General features: G+C 37.8%; 1 protein-coding gene across 1 annotated transcript; it reads left to right on the top strand.

The window, feature by feature from the left end:
• The first annotated feature begins 487 nt into the window (after positions 1–487).
• MAT1A (methionine adenosyltransferase 1A) lies at positions 488–19,016 on the top strand. Its single transcript, XM_075505198.1, has 9 exons — positions 488–839; positions 8,204–8,281; positions 9,139–9,261; positions 10,984–11,096; positions 12,634–12,777; positions 13,517–13,735; positions 16,798–16,980; positions 17,490–17,623; positions 18,254–19,016. The coding sequence occupies exons 1-9, from the start codon at positions 746–748 to the stop codon at positions 18,354–18,356; spliced, it is 1,191 nt and encodes a 396-aa protein (XP_075361313.1). The 5' UTR covers positions 488–745; the 3' UTR covers positions 18,357–19,016.
• Positions 19,017–19,867: the final 851 nt, after the last annotated feature.

The following is a 19,867-nucleotide window of genomic DNA, read 5'->3' as shown; positions in this document are numbered from 1 at the left end:
AACACTCGTCATGCTAGATCTTATCAGGTGTTTCGTCTCTCAAATGTGCATGAAGAATGAATGAAAATGAAAAAAAATATTTGAGGAAAGAATTCTGCTTTTCAAGAGATGACAAAGTAAAAGGAAAATACAGTTATATGATGCAGAGCAAACTTCTTCCAGTCTCTTGCTAGGAAAGACATGCATTTACAGATTTTTTACCTATCCCTGTAAAACCACAACACACAGTTGGAAGCACAACGTAGATCCCAGAATTAGGGGAGAGACAAACTGAAGAAGCAGCTGACCTGAACTGTCACCAGTACTCCTGGATTACTTCATGCTCAGTTGAGTTGCTAAGATAACCAGTCTTGCATGGGTTGGATCCAGAATGTTTCCAAGAACTGAGTTAATTAGTGAAATATCCTAAAGTTAACTAACTCCCCTGCCAAGAAATGGGCTCTTCCATTTTTCTCACATGATTATCTAGGCACTTTCACTTTTCCATATATAGGAGCAGCTCAGGGACTGACAGATCAGGCTAGGTAGGGATACAGACTTCAGGCACATGCATACTCCTTGCATGCGTACACAGATGCAAGCACATGCTGATTTCACACACTGAAATTCAAGTTAGTCTAAGAGGTAATAAGTGAAGACAGCGATAGTCCTGCTGATAAAGAACCTTCTTCTTTAAGAGAAGGCACTAAAGGTAGAACTCTTCAACCACTGCTTATAATAATCCATCAGGAAAAGCATCACAATCATGAATGGGCCAGTGGATGGTTTATGTGATTACACGCTGGATGATGAAGGAGCTTTCATGTTCACATCAGAGTCGGTGGGAGAAGGACATCCAGGTAAGAAACCAGCTCTGGCAAATGCGTAAAAAGAATAATATTTTCATTTAAATGTTTTAAAAGCCTGAAGAAGAATTCATCTGCTATTAATCTTATTATAGAAGTTATTAGTAACAGGGTGCTTTTTACTTTATTTCTGTTGGACCTTGCCCATATAGACTACAGAACCGCTATAACTTAGATGCTTCCAACAGGAGTTTACGTGCCTTTGCAGGGTGTGTGTTACACTGAGGAGGGCAGTGGGGTTTATGGTTGCTGCTTCTTCCTTTTCATCTGAATTTCTTTTAGTATTGCTGTGGAGACACTGCTGTATCTCTGATAGACTCAAGTTTCACATATGGGTAAGAATGCATAGCTTGCTTCTCAAGTTCCATGTCTTTATGGGCCCTCTGAAACTGTCCTGCATATATGCTATGTTCTAAAACTGTCACCCACGACAAGAATATCTCTAAGCAGGCTATTTTAAAGCCTTTAAAAATCAATGGTCCCAGCAGCTGTACATGGCGAAGTTGCTGATTTTTTCCCCCCCATTCCATCATCTGATGCAATATATGGAGTTGCTTAAGCAAATAGTGGACAGTTATTTGCTAAACTTTATGTATGGTCAGCAGAGCTTAGTTCAATTTTATTGAAAACAAATGTTCATCCACCATAAACATGTACCTTATGTCAACACCAAGTGTTCCCCCAAATGAGGCCAGGGGACAATAGACTGTTTGATGTCCTGAAAAGTGTATTTATTTTAGAAGCTGATTTGGTGTCCTGTGCCTTTTGCTATATTAAGGCTTTTTCAGGTCTGTACTCGTGTTATGTGAGTAAATCATAAATGAGTGGAATGACATAGCAGAGAATAAAAAGGTCAGCAGTGAGAATTTTATGTCTATAATTCTGATACTCTTCTATAATATTAACTTATTACTGCAAGTCAAATTCACGGCTGATGCAATTGAGTACATCTCTGTCAATGTCAGCTACATCAAGGCAGCTACATCAAGTTAAGCCAGTTGGGGTTCTTTGTGACGTAACACAATCAGAAAATGACAACCACATTCAGTCCTTGGGACATAGGTCCCATCTCAAATTTATATATAATTACATCCAGCGTCTGTAGCGCAAAGTAGTTTCATAGGAAAAATAACATTATACAATATGGTAATTTTAAATTGATGATGGTATTTCCAAAGATGACAGGTCACAATTTATGCTACTCTAATCATTGTTTTTAATGCCCCTAGGGCAGTAATAGATAAGTCTCAGAACAGGAAGAGTTCTACTGAGTCCCCAGGTTTAGCTTTGTCCCTTGGTTTCCATCCTTTACCAATTCTCTTTTTGTCTTGTTTCTTGTTTTAGAATTTGGCCTATTTTGTAGTTCTTACTCACATTCCCTTCTTTATTTCCAAAAACTCTATTGGCCCTCAGCAGGCCTTCTTTTAAGCCCCATGAGTGTTATTTTCCTCCTGCGCTAAAATACTTGGCAGACCTTTGAGAAGCAATGTTACTACTTGTTAGATTCGTGTACAGCCTCTCATCTGGCAGAGGTTGCCAGATCTCTGGGTACTGCGAGGTGCAAAGTGGGAACCCAAGAGGCTTATTGTAGAGGGAAGGGAAAGCTGAAATTCACTCAGACATTTTCGAGGCTGTGATGCTTATACTTTCTTAAACAGCCTAGGTCTTCATGTAGGGTACTGAAAACCCAAACTCCTATGACAAAGGAAAGATCCGCATTTTCCAGGTCCAGGGAGGACAGGTTGACAGTAAGTAGCTCTGGGTCGTCCTGCTAATTCTTGTTCCTGAACACAGCCCAGCAATACGTCTTAATCGTCTCAGCAGTAGCTCTAGTTTCTGATAGCAAATTGATCACCCGTACATCCTGGCCGCCCCCCTTTTCCCTGTCTGTGGTTTTACACGGGAGGTGTAGACATGCCATTAGCTTTTTATCACCCAGGAAAATCTTGGCTGTTTCTTAAAACGGGGCCCGGTGCCTGAGGCTGTAATTGGGCTTCTGACATTATCAGTAGCACTAGAATTTTATTGTGAGTTTTGAGTTCCTCTGTGTGATACCAAATGGATAATTTGTGTGTTCTTGATTATTTCTCTTCTGTAAGTGATAGTATAATTTTGCTAGAGGGCATTACATGAAGTAAGGATCCTGAACCAGTTCTTTGTCTGGTGGAAATTTGAATTGTTCTGATTATATTAGCTGAGGATTGAATGCTTTAATGGAGACCTCCTTCTTAATAAACAAAGCAGGAGAAATTACATGGTTATTTATTTGGGTATACAGAGAACTGCTTTATACCTGTGCAATGCCTAAGAGTTGTGTGTCACTAAGAAGCCCAAATTCCATAGAAGCAAGTAATAGCTGGCAATAATTAACGTACAGGTATTACCTATGCTGCCCAAAGACTTTATAGAAGACTCTGTTTATCCTATCTTCTCAGTCCAAATTCTTCAAAATCACTTGGGTATAAAATTTGGGCCTTCCTTCCAGAAGGTCTTTAATCCTGGCATTTAGTGGGGTAAATTCCAAACTCTCTGAAGACTTACATATGACTTCTTCATTTCAATATCATAAAAGCACGTAGGTAGCAGCACGGGGAAGAGAAAGATTTTTTTTTTTTGGATAGCTGTTTTTTGTCACTGCTCCATTTTGCTTTGTCCAGTAGTGTCTGTCTGTGCTGCACAATGGTTTCACTGTGCTTTGAAAGGCATTGTGTGTTTCTCTGACTCACAATGTCTTACAGGTGCCAAACCACTTAGGATTAATTCCTTCCCCTATCTGGTGTGACTTCAGGTGGAATTGCCTGCATACAGAATGTCATTCAGTTTTCCAGTAAGTATCAAGGAATGTCTTTAAAAATATAAGAGAAAACATCTACTAAAAGCACCCTCAGATTTTCAACCATATTAAAAACATATGTTTATCTTCTGGATACTCACAGAAAAAAAATATCACAAAAGAAAAAAAAAAACAAACAGAAAATACAGATCTTTCCAGCAAGTTGATGCTTGCGTGTCTTATATCTAACATTATATATACTTTCCAATATCTAACATTACTCAACATACTCAACAATATACAACTTACTCAACTTACTCTAACATACTCAACAATATACATAATACTTCAGTAAACTGTATTGAACAAAGAGGACAGATGTACAAGATATTTAAACAGCATAGTGTTAATATTGAAGTACCACTACGGTTATCAATTAGCACTCCTCAAGAGTCTTTTAAATAGGAAAAATGTAATACAGCACAATTCAGCTATTCAAAGTCTTTCTAGTGAAACTTTTTTTGGTGGAAAGCTTATTTTTTGATGAAGTACTCATGATAAGTATCTGCATTTCTTGACTGTTTTACTTTTTTACCAGAAAACTGAGAATATATGTTGAATATATAATTTCACATTCTAGTTCAAAATAATTTTTGAATTATATTCAGTAATATTCAATAATAATTTTATGATCACAGTTTTTTAAGAAAATCAACCTTACCTTTTGAAATGTTCAATGTTTATTGTATTTACTACACCACCGAAGCCAGAAGTGTGGTTGTACCTGTTGTGCTTCAAAGGGCGGAGCTTTTTTAAATTAAATTTTCAGTTGTTACTGCTGTTCATAGATTTTTTTTTTGTGTGTGTGTGTATGTGGTGAATCTGTGAAACTGAATTCTTGGGGAGGTCCTGAGAACTTGCAGATGTCCTGGCTTGTGTTAGGCTCTTACATAGTCTAGATTGATGTAACAAACTTATGTCCAACTATCTGGAAAACTGGGAAGCTCCTTTTAATTATTGGAGATCGCTTTTGTTGTTGAATGCCTCCTTTACTTCATCATTTCACAACTGGGTATTTGAGTAGGGTTTATCATCTGCTCCCCTAGACTCATTCATTCCTTTTATAGTTAGGGAGAGCTGGTTTACGGCTAATTGGCATCTCTGCCATAAGGCTGGGTCTGTGCGATGATTGGATTTCATTAATAGAATTCATGGTTATCTAATACTTTCCTGTTCAGTCAAGAAATCCTCAGCCTAGACATCCCTTTTGCAATATTTATCCTATTGGATAGTAGTTCACTACATGAAGGTATGCATGAACTGAATTCTTACCTATTACATCATTTTTTTAGACGATAATGCCTCACCAGAGGTGGTCCATTATGCTTTCCCTGTTTCCAAAAAAGAAATTAAAAAAAAAAGGAAGGAAATAATGGACAAACATATCCTATCACATTTAGCAGCTAATATGAGAAATCGGATGGTTGAGATGAGAAATTTAAATAACAGAATGAAGGGTGCACAAAGCCTGCTAAGCGTTGCTAAAAATAGAACACCTGGCTTTATTTTACACCAGCAACCTTTACTAATATACATGCCTTTAACTTAATGCATTAATCAACCAATCCTCCAGCTAGATTTCTCTTTCCAGTCTTGATAGATGTATCTGTATCTGTATTTGGATCTAGTTGCGCTAGAACTGTTGGTTGTTGCACCAACAATCAGGTATGGCATGAATTGTCAAACTGATTTGTCTCAGTCTATTTTAATCCAAATGTATGCTATCAGCATAGTAGATTAAATTATTCTAATTTATTATTTTAATTGATCAAATTCTCACATAGATTTTAAAGACGAGAAGGGACCTCTGATATATAATCTGGTCTGACCTTCATACGCAGGTAATAATATTTCATGCAAGAATTCTTCAAACATGCTAGTAAATGATGGTTGAATTTCATTCATACCTTTTAAAAAGATACCCAATTTTTGCCTAGAGATTTGAAGGAACAAGGGATCCTGCATACCTCTAGATGAATGGTTTCAATGGCTCTCACCCTTTTAAGATTTTCCTTTTTGAATCTTTATCTGTCTCTCTTTAATTTCCAGCTATCAACTATAATGTAGTTACATTATTGTCCATCAGACAAAAACTTTTTTCTCAGCATATTATTTTTAGGTTCTTAGAGACTGTGATCCCAATGCCTATTAGGATGTCCTCTGGTAGGTTGCCTTTCCTTCAGTCTTTCAAAACTACACTGAGCTTGATTGATTTCATCCTGTAAGATATACTTTTATGATTTTAGGACATTCTTCTCAGTCTGTCCTGAACCTTCCTGTAGCTTCTTAACGTCATCTTTGGAATACCACCACCAAAATCTAGTATTTCTGTAGCAGTCTCACTAATGCTATTGTATGGAGATAATTTCATTTCTATGGATGACTGTTCATCTGGTTTTCTATCATGATCTTTTCAGGGTAACGGTTTTGTAAGACAAACTCTCCCCTTCTGTAAATGTGGACTATGCTTTTTGTTCATGAATGTTTGTTGTGTTATTTCTCTGAGAGGGAAACAAAAGAGCTGCTTTTCTACCTACCAATATCCATGAAATACTGTAGATACTAATGATACAGTTCATACAAAAAAAAAAAAAGAAAACATCCTGTTAAATCTTCACTTATTGATTTCACTGCCTGCTATGGCTAATGCTCCCTTGAAACATTTCATGAAGGTTTTAGTTCATAAATTAATTTCAGCCACACCATGCAAAACCAATATAAGGTTCTTTGTACCAGATAGGTGCCATGAGGAGAAATGAAGATGAATTAGTCATATGGGATTACCTGTACTCTAATGTTTTGGAAAGAATGCATATAATATCCCTGTATGTGCCATACAGGAAACTTAGACAAACATGGGACACTGGTATCTAATGCAAGTGAGACATGTTTCATGTGGAATAAGGATAGGGATAAAGGCTGTTCCTGGCATAGAAACTCTGGGTGGTGAAAAAAAGACTACAAAGCAGTCCTAGTCACTAGGATTTTACTGCAGGACATTGGACCTACACTAAGAAGATCATCCTATCCCAGTTGCTCTGTTGTCCCACCCAGCTAATAAAAAAATTACATATTTTTTTCAGTAATGTTTGCTTTTATGCTTGAAAATGTGGCTATATTTCCGTATAAAAATGGAAACTTTGAAGAGAGCAAGCAGAGATACATTTTAATCACTCCTGCCACCTTTGTCCCCAGTCTTGCTAAACAAGGTTCATTTGGACTTCTAACTAAATTGCAAGATGGTGTCTGATTCCTGTTTGGTAATAATTGTCCCAAATTTAGTAATCCATGTATAGTTCTTGCAAGGCTGAAAGTTCCAATGCAGCCTACATTTGCTAATTGTCTTTTGTGTTCATTCTTTTTGTGTTGAAGTGGTTAATATGGGAGATAAAAGTGTTAGAATCACATTAGTTGTCTAGTCTTTCATTTGTCCCTCTTAGCTAAATGTACACCTTCCTCATGAAAATAAATGAGAATTTATTTTGACTTGAGGTTAAATGTGTTAAAAGTCTCTAATGGCATACTCTTACAAAACATTGCTTTCCGACAGATTGTGTTGCAAATGGCAAGGCAGGAGATTAATTTATTTTGCCACACAGCATGTTATGGAAACATCTAAACATAATATGCAATATTAGACATTTTTAAAGAACAATAAAATTAAAATATATGAGAAAAATTACCATTTTCACATGGAAGGCATTGTTATGGGTGCTGCCCTTTAGTGTTCATTAGATTAGCTACATCATTTGATTAAGAGTCATTATTCATTAAAAAGGTCAGAAAAGAAAGAAAGAAAAAGAGAAAAGATTACTATGATAAGCCTGAGCTGAAACCTTTGTATTTGGGATGTAACTGAAGATATACTCAAGATTTACCTCAGGCAAACTTCAGTTGGTAACCCTTTCTTGCTTCTGTGTGCACTGCTCACTCCCCTGTCTTAGGTGGGTCACAGGGATTATTAGGAGATGGCATTGCAAGATGGTAGGAAGCAGTAAGAAGCAGCAAACCTGAAACAGGCACTTGACTCTGAGCTGTGCATTAGCTGTAGTGTTCTAAACTCTTTCTCAGGCTTTACCAGCAGTGTTGTTCAGGTTCGTTCTACCTTTCTGCTGGGGAGATGGAAGCTGATGGTGGAATATCACCTTCGTGTTAGAATACCACTGATGTGGAGTGCATGCTGTATGGGCTTGTGGTGTTAGAGAAGGAGATGGCTGGGAGTAAGGCCTCTTAGCCTCTCAGGTAATTCTGTGAATAACATACTTGTTTCACACTTAAGTGCAGAAAACTACAGGTAAAGTTGTAGTCAGTATTAGTTTACACCAGTAAGTAAATTCCCCATTGTATCTACTGGCTTTGCTTGCAGGATGTTTTATGTGTCTTTCTATTTAGTGATCTTAAATACTCTAGTAATAAGCAATAAAAGAATTCCTTGCTGAAACACCTACCTATTCAAAGTGATGCAAGCAGTCCATGTTTTGTATTGAGTGCGATGGTTTTGAATCACAACTTTGATGCCTTGCAGATAAAATTTGCGATCAAATCAGCGATGCTGTACTAGACGCCCATCTCAAACAGGACCCAAATGCCAAGGTTGCTTGTGGTAAGTTGTTTGCAGCTTTGCTTTAAGTCATCACCCAGTCACTGATCTTTTTTTATGATGTTTTCATAGAGCTTGATGCTATCATTTGCTAACTCATTTTACTCTCAAAAAATTACAGTAGAAGTACAGTCTTCAAGAAAAGGAGAGATGAGAAGAAACAGTAAAAGTTTTTATAAAGACTGAAGCCTAAGCAGGCTGTAGAATAGTAGGATAATTAATTTTGTGTGTGGACTGAATTTTCCTGAGAGAAACAGGTTGGGCTTCATTACAGTGGATTTTTGAAAGAATATTTGAATGTTTTGTTGAAAAATTAATTTACTATATTTAATAAAGTACTAATTTTTCAGTCCAAGTCCCCATAACTGCTTGTTTTTTGAAATCTCTTCACATCAACCCTCAGGTCATTACCCCAATTCATGTATTATGTAACTAAATCCTATCTTCAGATTCTTCCTCCTGGGACTGGAGGCAAGTTTTCAAAATAGTTGATCACTGATGAGTTTTATTTAGCTTCAGTATGTATCTTAGAGTGATTAAGGATTAAGTGGATTTAGAAATCACAGCTTAATGCCACATTTCCCTAAAATCTGTGCATATCACTGAATCATGCTCAGTGTTTTGACTTTCCCATTTGTAAATTGGACATATTAGTCTTTTCCTTGCTTTCAGACATATGGTGAATATGAAAAGAATTTGTTGGAGAAAGAGCTAATATTGCTAAAAATATGGGTAGAAAGGACTTACACTGTATATATCCAGTAGATCTCTCGAAATCACCATCATCACAAACAAAGTTATTTGTCTTAGTGGGCTGGGTTATTCTGCTGTTGTAATCCTGTTTTCATTTCTCTTTTCAGAGACAGTATGTAAAACAGGAATGGTGTTGCTCTGTGGGGAGATCACATCTCATGCTATTGTGGATTATCAACGAGTTGTCCGAGATGCAATTAGACATATTGGCTATGATGATTCAGCTAAAGGTTGGTGGAAAAACTCATGAAATCCTTGAAGAGCAAGCAATAGGCAACTGCAAAACAGGTCTGTCACCACTTCCATATAGAGGCTTTAGCAAGCCTGATAAAAACTGAACGTCCTGTGTGAAAGCTGCTTACATGGTGCTGCGTGATACACTTTCTGGCTTTATCCCAGTAAGTAGAAAAACCATCATATATTAGTTAAAACTGAAGGGGAGTAGGCAGAATATACTTTGAACTGTGGTATTAGGCCAGAATAGTTAACTGCAACTTGAGCCACAGAATCTACCACTCCTCCAAACTTGTGAGAACTCGAATCTTGGTTATTCATTTGGCAAGCCAATTGATGCATCTTAGTGGGAAAGAGAGGGAGGAAGAAACCTAGTTCATTTTGTTGTACCATTATATATTTGTACTCTGGTAGCATGTAGAATTCCCAGGTATAAAGCAGGTTCTCACTGTGCAAGGTGCTCTCTTAGCTCTGAACAACTCTGCCTATGCTGAGGAGTGTGCAGTCCAAATCCAGTTTGTGTAATATACAAATGATAAAAAAGACAAAATGCTTTATATACCAGACGCATTGCACTTTCTGATTTGCCATGTATCTGTTTATACATTACAAATATTCCAAGTATACTGTTACAGTGAAGTGTATCTTTTAAGAGCTTTGGGTTAAAAAAAGTTAGTTTTAATTGCTATTGAATTTACAGGGAGATTGTGGTGGGAGAATATTATAGAAGCACATCTGCAGGTTACCTCCACCATCACATAACAACAGTGCTTTCAGAAAATGCTGGCATATCTAGTAGCTCATAAGTCTCCTTTTTGTCCTAACTGCCAAAAATGATAAGGGGAGATGCAGTGACCCAGTAAAAAACCATTTCTATGCAGAAGTAAAATAAAAAGCTAAACCAAACAATTGCACACAGAAATATACTTTTCTTCTCTACATAGCCTACTTAAAAGGGGGCAAAGAGCATTCCTCAAATGGATCATATGCATATGGACATGTGTATATGTTGTATTGGCTGAACATGAGTTTGGTCAGCAGCTGCCAGGAGCTACAGTTCTAGGAAAGGTTGGATTTGGAGAGAAGCAAGTTACTATTAATATACCTAGGAACAGGTGGAAAATGTTGCCACAATCTTCTGTAAGTCTTTCAGTTTCTTTTTAGACCTTTCCTTTTGGTCTTTGAAAACAATGTAAAGTAAATTCCCACTTCCAAATTTGCTGTGAGACTTAAATCTGCTTTTTTTCTCTGTTTGTGGCTCTCACGCAAACTCCCACGAGAGATTTAGGTACAGACACTGCTTTACATATATTACAAATAATGTATCAGAGAGCAGAGCCTTCGGTTGCTGAAAACATCAGCTCCTAGGAATTTACGTAGAGGTTTTTCATACTATTTATTTGGGAGAGGCTGATTATTTACTTTTTTGACTAGTTTTTTGCATTTAACAATTCATAATCTGAATTGGCGTGGCACAGGTACCAATGCAAGACAAAAGAAGCAGTAACAAGCAATAAAGGCAACCCTATATGCCCCACCCCCTCCTAGAAAAGGTTTAAAGTGTTGTATTGATGAAAAATTTAACTAAAAATAGCAGTTAGGTTGTGAGTTCTGAATGCGGCATCCTTCTGAATGAAAATTTTGTCATATGGTTCCATGTCACTTTCCTTAATTGTGACAGAAAAAGCTAATTTGCCACTCTTCTTTTTTCCAAATAGGCTTTGACTACAAGACTTGTAATGTTTTAGTGGCACTGGAACAGCAGTCACCTGATATTGCCCAAGGTGTTCATCTACACAGGGATGAAGAGGATGTTGGTGCTGGAGATCAGGTAGACATGACATCACATCTAAGACATCAAAGCTGTTTCAATGGAAAGTTTACCCCATCTCATTGCCCTATTTTCTAAATCAAAACCCACGTGAAGACTTCCACACTTCTTTCTTGAGCTAGCCCAGAATAAAAACCATATTTTTATTAAAACAGTTGGAAGTTCTTTGAGGGCAGGCTTTTGCCTGGTGTTTGTTATAGCACTCCATGCAGGTCAGGAGAGCTCTGGCAGTTTGTAGCAGCTGACAATGTGTCCTTTAGAACTTAGCAAAGGTTTTTTGCTTATGTATTTCATGTTTTTGCTGCATAGCTTTAGATTCATTAGACCATTCATCTTGCAGCCAGACTTGTCTTGCAAGATGGAATCTGTAAAAGGATCTTTTTGGTTTCACAGAGCTCTTGAGATTTTACACAGCAAAAAATTAGGTGGTTTCAACTGTCTGCAGCATTAATACAATGAAGGCAAATTTGCGAGAGTACTTTCAATTCTCACTTATTTCCCACAGGCAGCTATTGTAATAGGTGTTCCACATAATTAAAGCTGTCCAAGCTGCATTTCTATGAGCTAAATAACACATGTAGATAATTATGGTGTGTTCCCAAGAGAAAGATGCTAGCATAAAAACTCCATAATCTGACTGATGCCAGTATGAGTGAGTTTAACATTTACAGTAGTTATCATTAGTAATAATATCTAGTTTATAACAATGCTGTTCAGAACCATAAGCGGAGATATCAGAGTCCAGAAGCCAAGCTAATATTGTTCAAAAACCCCTTGAGGACTAAATTAAAATGCTTTTATGCTGTTGTGGGGACATAATACTACATAAGATGAAAAGATACCTGATTTTCTTTGGCCCTTTGATGGCCTCCCTTCCCATTGTATCAAAGTACCTTCCTGTCTTTATTTTCTTTGTATCACAACATACACTGGATAAGGAGAAAGAAAATGCTGCTAACTATTTAACAAATAATGATCTGATGCAGGGAACATGACTGAATAACAGTAGAAGCTGTGACTAGAAGTGTGTGGCACTGCAAATCTGAGGCAGGTGCCTTAAACTGTTGATCGGTACATCCTTTATGTAGTATTCAAATCCCATTCCACTGAAATGTCAGATGTGAGCTGCAGTATACGTGTGTCTGTATTCATACATAAAAGCTTCTACAAGCTGTCCAGGCTAATGATAACACCTTTCCTATGACAGAATAGTCCTGAAATTGTTTTGCTCAGACAATTTTTTTTTCCTGTGAAAGAACCTGATTTTTTTTGCACAAACGTCTCTGTTTCTGTCCAGGTTTCCAGCTGAACATATAAACCTTCAGGCTTTTAGTGAACAATTCTAGGAACGTGGTTTGTTTCTCATTGCACTATAACGTGTTGGAGCCTGATCTGAGTTTAAGCTTCTTGGACTGTAATGTAAAATAGCAGAAAATATACTTGAGGGTACTGTTTACTCTTTGCTTCAGATTAAATCTCGTCGCCTTTAGTTGTGGTGCTTTTAACGGTGATTGAAGTATCTCTTCTCCTCCTGTAGGGTTTGATGTTTGGTTATGCAACAGATGAGACAGAAGAATGTATGCCTCTAACAATTATTCTTGCTCATAAACTGAATGCCAGGTTAGCAGAGCTGAGGCGTAATGGAGAACTTCCTTGGCTGAGGCCTGACTCTAAAACACAGGTAAATACTAATTTCATTCTATTTTTTTTCTGTTTTACTAACACAATAGCGTTCCAACCACTTATGAATAGTCCAGATAGTTGAAAACTACCACCTTTTCTTTTCCAGAAATCTTAACTATTTTTAAAGACAGCAGTTGATGTGTTCAGAGTATCAGGATAACCTACAAGTAGCAGATATATGACCTAGAAGTAGCAGATAAAGCATTTCCACTGCTTGTGATACTGTCTCCTTGACAGTTGGAAAATAGTTAACCTGTATCAGAGTGCTAGGAGCACTTACCCACCTACCAGTCAACCAGTAAACAAACATTTAACCCTTCAGATCTAAGCTGTCTGTGCTTGTTCAAAAAGTGACAGGAAATCCAAAAGATTTATTTGGATTTAAGGATTCAGGCTGGCATTTTTTAAGATGGACTGAGAACGTAAATTTCTGAGGCTTGGGAGTTTAGCTGGAAATCCCAACTGAAAGACACATTTTGGACAATTTCGTAGAAAATCAGATTGTCCATATTGGATCTTGGGTTTTTTCCTCACCACTGCAAAAATGAAGAATGAGAAAGTAGGCTTCATTTCTCGTACCTTGGCAACAATGTCAGCAGTGATCGTTATAATGTCAGCATTGACCTTTTGCTACAATTTTGCTCTTGGAATAGCATAGCATGACGTTTGATGTAGACCAGTAATACGTTTTATAGCAACTTTGTTTTTTTCTTCCTCCCTTTCCCTGTTCTATTCAGGTCACGGTTCAGTATATCCAGGAGAACGGAGCAGTCATCCCAGTGCGTGTTCACACCATTGTGATATCTGTGCAGCACGATGAAACCATTTCGCTGGAGAACATGCGCAGAACCCTGAAGGATCGTGTGATTCAAGCTGTTGTCCCTGCAAAATACTTGGATGAGAAAACTATTTATCACCTTCAACCTAGTGGTCGTTTTGTTATTGGAGGGCCTCAGGTCTGTGTTGTATTATTTTGGTGCTTTTATCAGCTTGCCTTTGTCATTGGGCGTGTGTCTTAAAAGAAATGCTCAGCTTTTTGGCATGACTGTCCTAAGGTGTGCGAAGCAAGCTGCCTAGTGGAAGTTTTAACTGCAGTTGCATGTGGGAGAAGCAGCCAGGGTTTCATGTGCTGTATTCCAAAGTAACCTTTGAGGGCAGGGTTCTATCACATGTGTAGGGCAGGGTTATATCACATGTGTTATGACTAGGCAGGGAAGTTGAGCTGAATCTTACATTGCGTATGGAATGTACAGCCCAGCTCTGGGTTTCCTCAAACCCTCTCAAGTCCAGCACTGAGTGATGGCAAGGCAATCATTTCTTACGGAAAGCATGCCTTACAGAGAGGTGGACAGGAGAAGGTTTACTTCTCTTACAGTGAAACTGGTTTTCCGTTCTATATAGCTCACACTCTTCTGCCTGACACCAATGAGAGCTGAAGGTGTTCATTTGTTCTGAAAATCAGCCCATGATAGGCTTCTCCTGGTGAGAAAATAAATGTTGCTTTTGCTTTATCTAGGCAATGCAGGAGCTGGAATTTATAATTTGATTCTGCACTCACAGAAGTCAGGCAGAACTTCCGCTCTCTGTAGCATCGGGACTTTTGAGATTTAGTTTTTGAAAACAAATTCACCATTTCCAATGTTTTACTCTTCAATTCCCTTCAGAACTATCACAGCAAAATTTCAAAGTTTCTTCCTGAAATTAGGTCAAATTTTACAACAAATCCAAGTAGACGTTGTTTTTCCTTTGCTGTTCAAATTCATTCATTTACTGGAATTTGCTAGAATTATTTCTAAGGTGCTGTGTCTTTTTTACATTAGTGCCATGGAACAGGTAAGAAGGTGTTGAGATTAGTCATTATAATAATGATTGTACAAAAAATGTATTTTGTGTAGTTGAATTTGTTGTATCACTGTAATTTTGTGTATCATTGACATCCTAGACTATGGACAAATAGAGAGGCAAACTTGATCTGTAACTAGGAGCAAATGAACCAATGCAGCAATCATAGCTACATGCAAAAAGAAGGCTACACATGAAAATTTTCAGGTGTGCACTGAACTGCACCCATTAAAAATGTAAATCTTTCAGGTGCGCACTGAACTGCACCCATTTAAAAATGTAATATAATTACATATGGTAAGCCAACCAGGAATGCCTTTTCTACTCTTGTGGTGGAACTGTATTGCTAATGTTTGCACATACAAACACAGGCATGTTGCAGTGTATGTTTGCAGCTTTTTAAACCTGGGATTAGTTTACTTAGTATGGGTCAATCTGCCTGTGTGTCCGTGGCCTTACAACTGCTATCATCACTTGTGCAATTTGCAATAGCATTGCAGCAACCAGAAAATAACTATTTCTTTCCTTGTCTTTTACATCTTGAACTTTCTGATTACTTTTCATAAGAGTATTACTCAGTTTTATTTTTAACAATGCTAGCTATGGAAGGCTGTCTTAATCTCCAACTCAGTTCCTCTAAGGAAGACACATGTATTTCACTTGGGATTTTCACCTTATGTTTTCGAGCACGGTGGTACCTTGAATTCTGGCTGTGGCAAAATTAGTAATTTTGCTGCTATCACCGTTTTCCCAACAGCAACACCCGCTGGTACCGGAGGACATTACAGCTCGTTGCAAAAGTGACTTCCACAGGCTTTACAAATGCATTTGAGCTCTTGCAGCACCTTTAAAACAAGGGGTGGCTTTTTCCTTTCACCTGTCCATTTCTCTTCCTTTCACTCAGTTCTGCAGTCAAGTCATGATGGAACACAAGGTGTTCTCATTGCAACTGTCTCTGCCACCAGAAGTTAAGGTTTGAGTCAAGCAGAAGAACCCCAGGAAGACAGGATCCTTTAGACAAGCCTAACTATCTGCAGTTCAGATTTACATCTTGCTGCTTTCTTAGCAGAATGGAACAAACAGTGCCAAAGGTTTTCTTCTGTGTATATGCACAGTCTTTCTAAGAAAAACTTTGACTCTCCACTTGTGTTTGCTGTGCAAACATTCCACCAGTTGAATTTTACTGACATGATGTTCTGTAGACAGAGAATTTCAAACTTGCCTGCAGAGGTGGAGACTGAATTTCAAATTTGACCATATTTCCATTCACACCAGAAAGCTTAAGCATTTAATAAATCGGGGGTCAGATGATTAATCAGGTACTGATCAGCTAACCAAGATCAAATTAAAATATCAAGTACTTGTGAGGAGCAATCGGGATAGCTGTGTAGGCAGCTAGAAGGTTATCTGCATTTCCTTATTTAATATTTTAGAATATTCATCTATAAGTATCTGTTCTTAAAAAGAAGTAATCCTTCTTTCCCAATGACCTGTAACTGCCTACTACTCCATACCTGTTGCATATAGTTTAAATTAGACTATAAATATTTTGGGGTTGGAAATGCGTTTTTAGTACATATTTGAATGACAGTCTCTGTAATGATACTGCACTGGAGGTGGTGGGTGCCAGCCTCCATGTAATGGTGTATAAGGTAGCACTGGCATACCTTTCGATAGTAAATACAAAAAAAGACATGTACTACTTAATATTCACACAACTTCAGATTTTGACCAAAAGATATGAAAGCCTGATATTTTTTTTTTAACAGTGTAAAATCTCTCAGTTTTTCCTATATGGCATGTAGTTTGTTAGCAATATTCTGTATTCAGTTTGGATGTGGTAGGTAGGTAGCTTTTAAACCAAAGTTCCCGTATTGCCTGGAATATTTACTTTTGAAAGAGGCAGTGCACGCTCTAGCTATCTGGGTGTAAACCTGTTTGCTTGCCTCTCAAACGCTATTCATGAATGGCTTGTCTTATGAATCTGGCTTTAAAGAACATTTATAGCCACTGTTGTAGCTCAATGAGACAGGTTCATTCCTTCAGCTACCCCACAGCAAAGCAGACGTGGTGAACTTACTTACATGTTGTTGTAGTCTTCAGAAGGATGCATAACCTTGTTTGAGACTTATATTAAAATGGATTGTAAAATGGACAAATTCTTTTACTGATTCAGGGTGATGCTGGTGTTACTGGTCGAAAGATCATTGTGGATACTTATGGTGGCTGGGGAGCCCATGGAGGTGGTGCCTTTTCTGGCAAAGACTATACGAAGGTGGACCGATCAGCTGCGTACGCAGCCCGTTGGGTGGCCAAGTCTCTTGTGAAAGCTGGGCTCTGTCGCCGTGTTCTGGTTCAGGTATGATTTGCTATGAATGTTGCTTTTCCCAAAAAGATTTTTCCTTTTCAGCTTTACCTTGAATATACATCATACGAGACACTGTAGTAGAAGCAGTCTTGGTGATGGCTTGGGGTTGAAGAAAGGAAGACCTTGATATGCTTGCTTCAGGACCACTGTAATGTCACTAATAGCCATTCAGCTTCTTGAAGCTGGAACTTTTCATTTAGCTTTCATTTTATTGGCTGTTTTTCCGGACATTTATTGAACCCTCAACCCTCTGACACTTAACTGTCATGGAAATGAGTATGGGGTGACTGGATAATGGGGAAGAAAGTTATCCAGAGACCTCAGCATTTTCAAGGTTTTATCTTTTTTTCTACAAATACAGGTTGCACAAATATGGGAAGTGAAGGAGAGGCCTTAGTTTTCCTAAGATGGTTCGTGAATGAATGCTTTCTTCTGTTGCATACTGTTGCCCACTGAGGTGCCGTGTTTATTGGCTAACTATGGTGTCTTTTTTGCCCTAGGTTTCTTATGCCATTGGGGTAGCTCATCCACTGTCCATTTCACTGTTCACTTACGGAACTTCCCAGAAAACAGAGAAAGAGCTGCTGGACATTGTGCACAAAAACTTTGATCTTCGGCCTGGAGTCATTGTCAGGTATAGAAACACACAGAAAGGAAAATATCTTGGTGATCACATCCTAGAAATGATTTCTTGCAAAACCATTAGATGTTGCAACGTAAGATTCAGCCTCTTGAACTAGCATGGGATTGTTCCATGCAGTACAAAAGAGACTTTCTCTCATTCCGCCAGTCTTCACAGTTGATACTTTTTATGGTTCTACCAGTGTGCCATATCTTTTAGATAACAGATGTACTTTTCAAGTTTCATATGAAGCATATACTTTCAGCATTTGACCTTATATAGTATATGGAATTCAAATAAAATGAAATAACTTTTGTATTCCAAGAATTTTAAGTGACTTTGCTGTGAAAAAAGATATGTTTTGTTTTACAGAAGGAATTGAAGGTTATTTAATCTTTTCCGTTAAAATTAATAATTCTCAATAATAAGGACTTTTCCTGTAGCCCTAAAGTACTTCACATTTAAGTTTTGTTGTCACTTTTATGGTGCTCCATTGGACATGTTCACTGGTATGCTTGCATCTCTAGAATATGCTTGCTTGACTAAGGGCATGAAATGGATATCAACATCAGGATTTTAATGGTAGCTATCATGAAGTATCTTAATATGAAGAATTTTCTCTTCTTTTTATTATACACACAGGGATTTGGACCTAAAAAAGCCCATTTACCAGAAGACTGCATGTTATGGTCACTTTGGAAGAAATGAATTCTCATGGGAGGTGCCCAAAAAACTTGTGTTTTGACACTAACAGGCACCCTTTAAAAACAGAAAGGAAGAGAAGTCCACTAATGATGAGGATGCTTCCGAAAATCAAATTCGACAGCTTTGTATTCAACAAAAGGAATTTTAGATTTTAAATGGAAAGAAAGAAAAGGATATTTTCTTGGAAACTGATTTTTTTAGCCCTCAGTGTCTTTAATTATCTAAGATATAAAGGACAGAGTCTGTTTATTTAATCAGCATAAGACAACAAAATACAGTTTACTTTTTATTGCTGCTCTGTTGGTTCTTTTGATAAAGGCAAAGTATGACTCAGGTACGCAAACCAGTGGCTGAACCTCACACCTTTCGTGGGCAAAGGCAAAGACAACTTTCCCAATTCTAACTAAGGATCAGCAGATCTCTTGCTTCTAATTAGACAACGGGAAATTCTGGGGTCCAATTTCATTACTGGAGTTAGCATTGCATACAGCTGAGGGTTGCTTTGATGGGAGAAGGCTGAATAGCACATAACTGTATCTTGACCTCTTTTGTAGAAGATGTTAACATATATGTAATATTTAAATCACCTTCAGTGGGTATGTGCTGTTACTCTTGTGTTTCAATTACCTGTGGTTTTGAAACATAAGTGTTCTCCTATAAAACAACAATCATACAATAAAAAGCTTTTTCCTACCATGTATGTAAAGGTGCCTCTTTTTCTATTTTTTTTTGATGTTGCAGTATAATGGTCCATCTCAACTCAGCCTCTTATACTCTTGTAGGATTTTAGTTTACCAACATAATTGAATTTTATTAGATTTTGGAATTGTGATATGAATTTATCTTTCACTACATGTGTGATCACTGTTTAGTCCTTGTGATGAATAGAAACGTGGTGAAAAAGTATTAGATTTTTATTTTTAACTCTTAGGTTTGTGCTATATAGTATTCTCTCATAATTTTTGCTCGCAGATGTTAGATTGATTGCTTGGCTTACTCGGTTTGATGTAATTTTGGAATAAAATAAAGTGCATAGAAATAACTGCAAAACATCAACAAATATATATAGCACGAGGTTAAAATTTGGACCACTACCCCGTCCAGCAGTGTCTCACCAAAGAACTAGCCACTAGATGGCTGTGCGTCCCACGGCTGTGGGAGCAAGTCTGTGCAGAAAGCATGTCCCTGTTTGTGCCAGTGCTCAGCTGCTAAGTGGGGGTACCGGTACCCTGTTACTCCTGCTGGAGATAGTGACAGCCTCTCCTTCTGACAGACCAAGGTAGCTGGTGTGCATGGTGGATTGGCTATGATCTAGACTGAGGACAAGGACGTTTCTGTACTCACGTGCTATACTGTCATATAAAGTGACAAACTACTTTTTCAAAGGACTGTGGATTAATCCCAGGTTTGTTTAAATTGGGAGGATGTGAAACCACATTTATCCTCTGGGATCAGTTTTGTTTGTCAATATGCAACAAGGATGAACTTAATCCTGCAATACAAGGTTTACCTATGTATGGTTTACCCCTAGAGTCACTTAAGCCTAGCTTT

Source organism: Mycteria americana, chromosome 6, assembly GCF_035582795.1.
Source record: "Mycteria americana isolate JAX WOST 10 ecotype Jacksonville Zoo and Gardens chromosome 6, USCA_MyAme_1.0, whole genome shotgun sequence".
Taxonomy (NCBI): domain Eukaryota; kingdom Metazoa; phylum Chordata; class Aves; order Ciconiiformes; family Ciconiidae; genus Mycteria; species Mycteria americana.
The sequence above is the reverse complement of the archived record's forward strand: the minus strand, read 5'-3'. Positions and strand labels throughout refer to the sequence as shown.

Excerpts from the sequence above, each read along its gene's own strand:
- MAT1A (XM_075505198.1), top strand. The coding sequence starts at position 746 with ATGAATGGGCCAGTGGATGGTTTATGTGATTACACGCTGGATGATGAA. Across the intron at positions 11,097-12,633 it reads ATGTTGGTGCTGGAGATCAG|GGTTTGATGTTTGGTTATGC; the intron begins GTAGACATGACA and ends CTCCTCCTGTAG. Across the intron at positions 12,778-13,516 it reads GGCCTGACTCTAAAACACAG|GTCACGGTTCAGTATATCCA; the intron begins GTAAATACTAAT and ends TGTTCTATTCAG.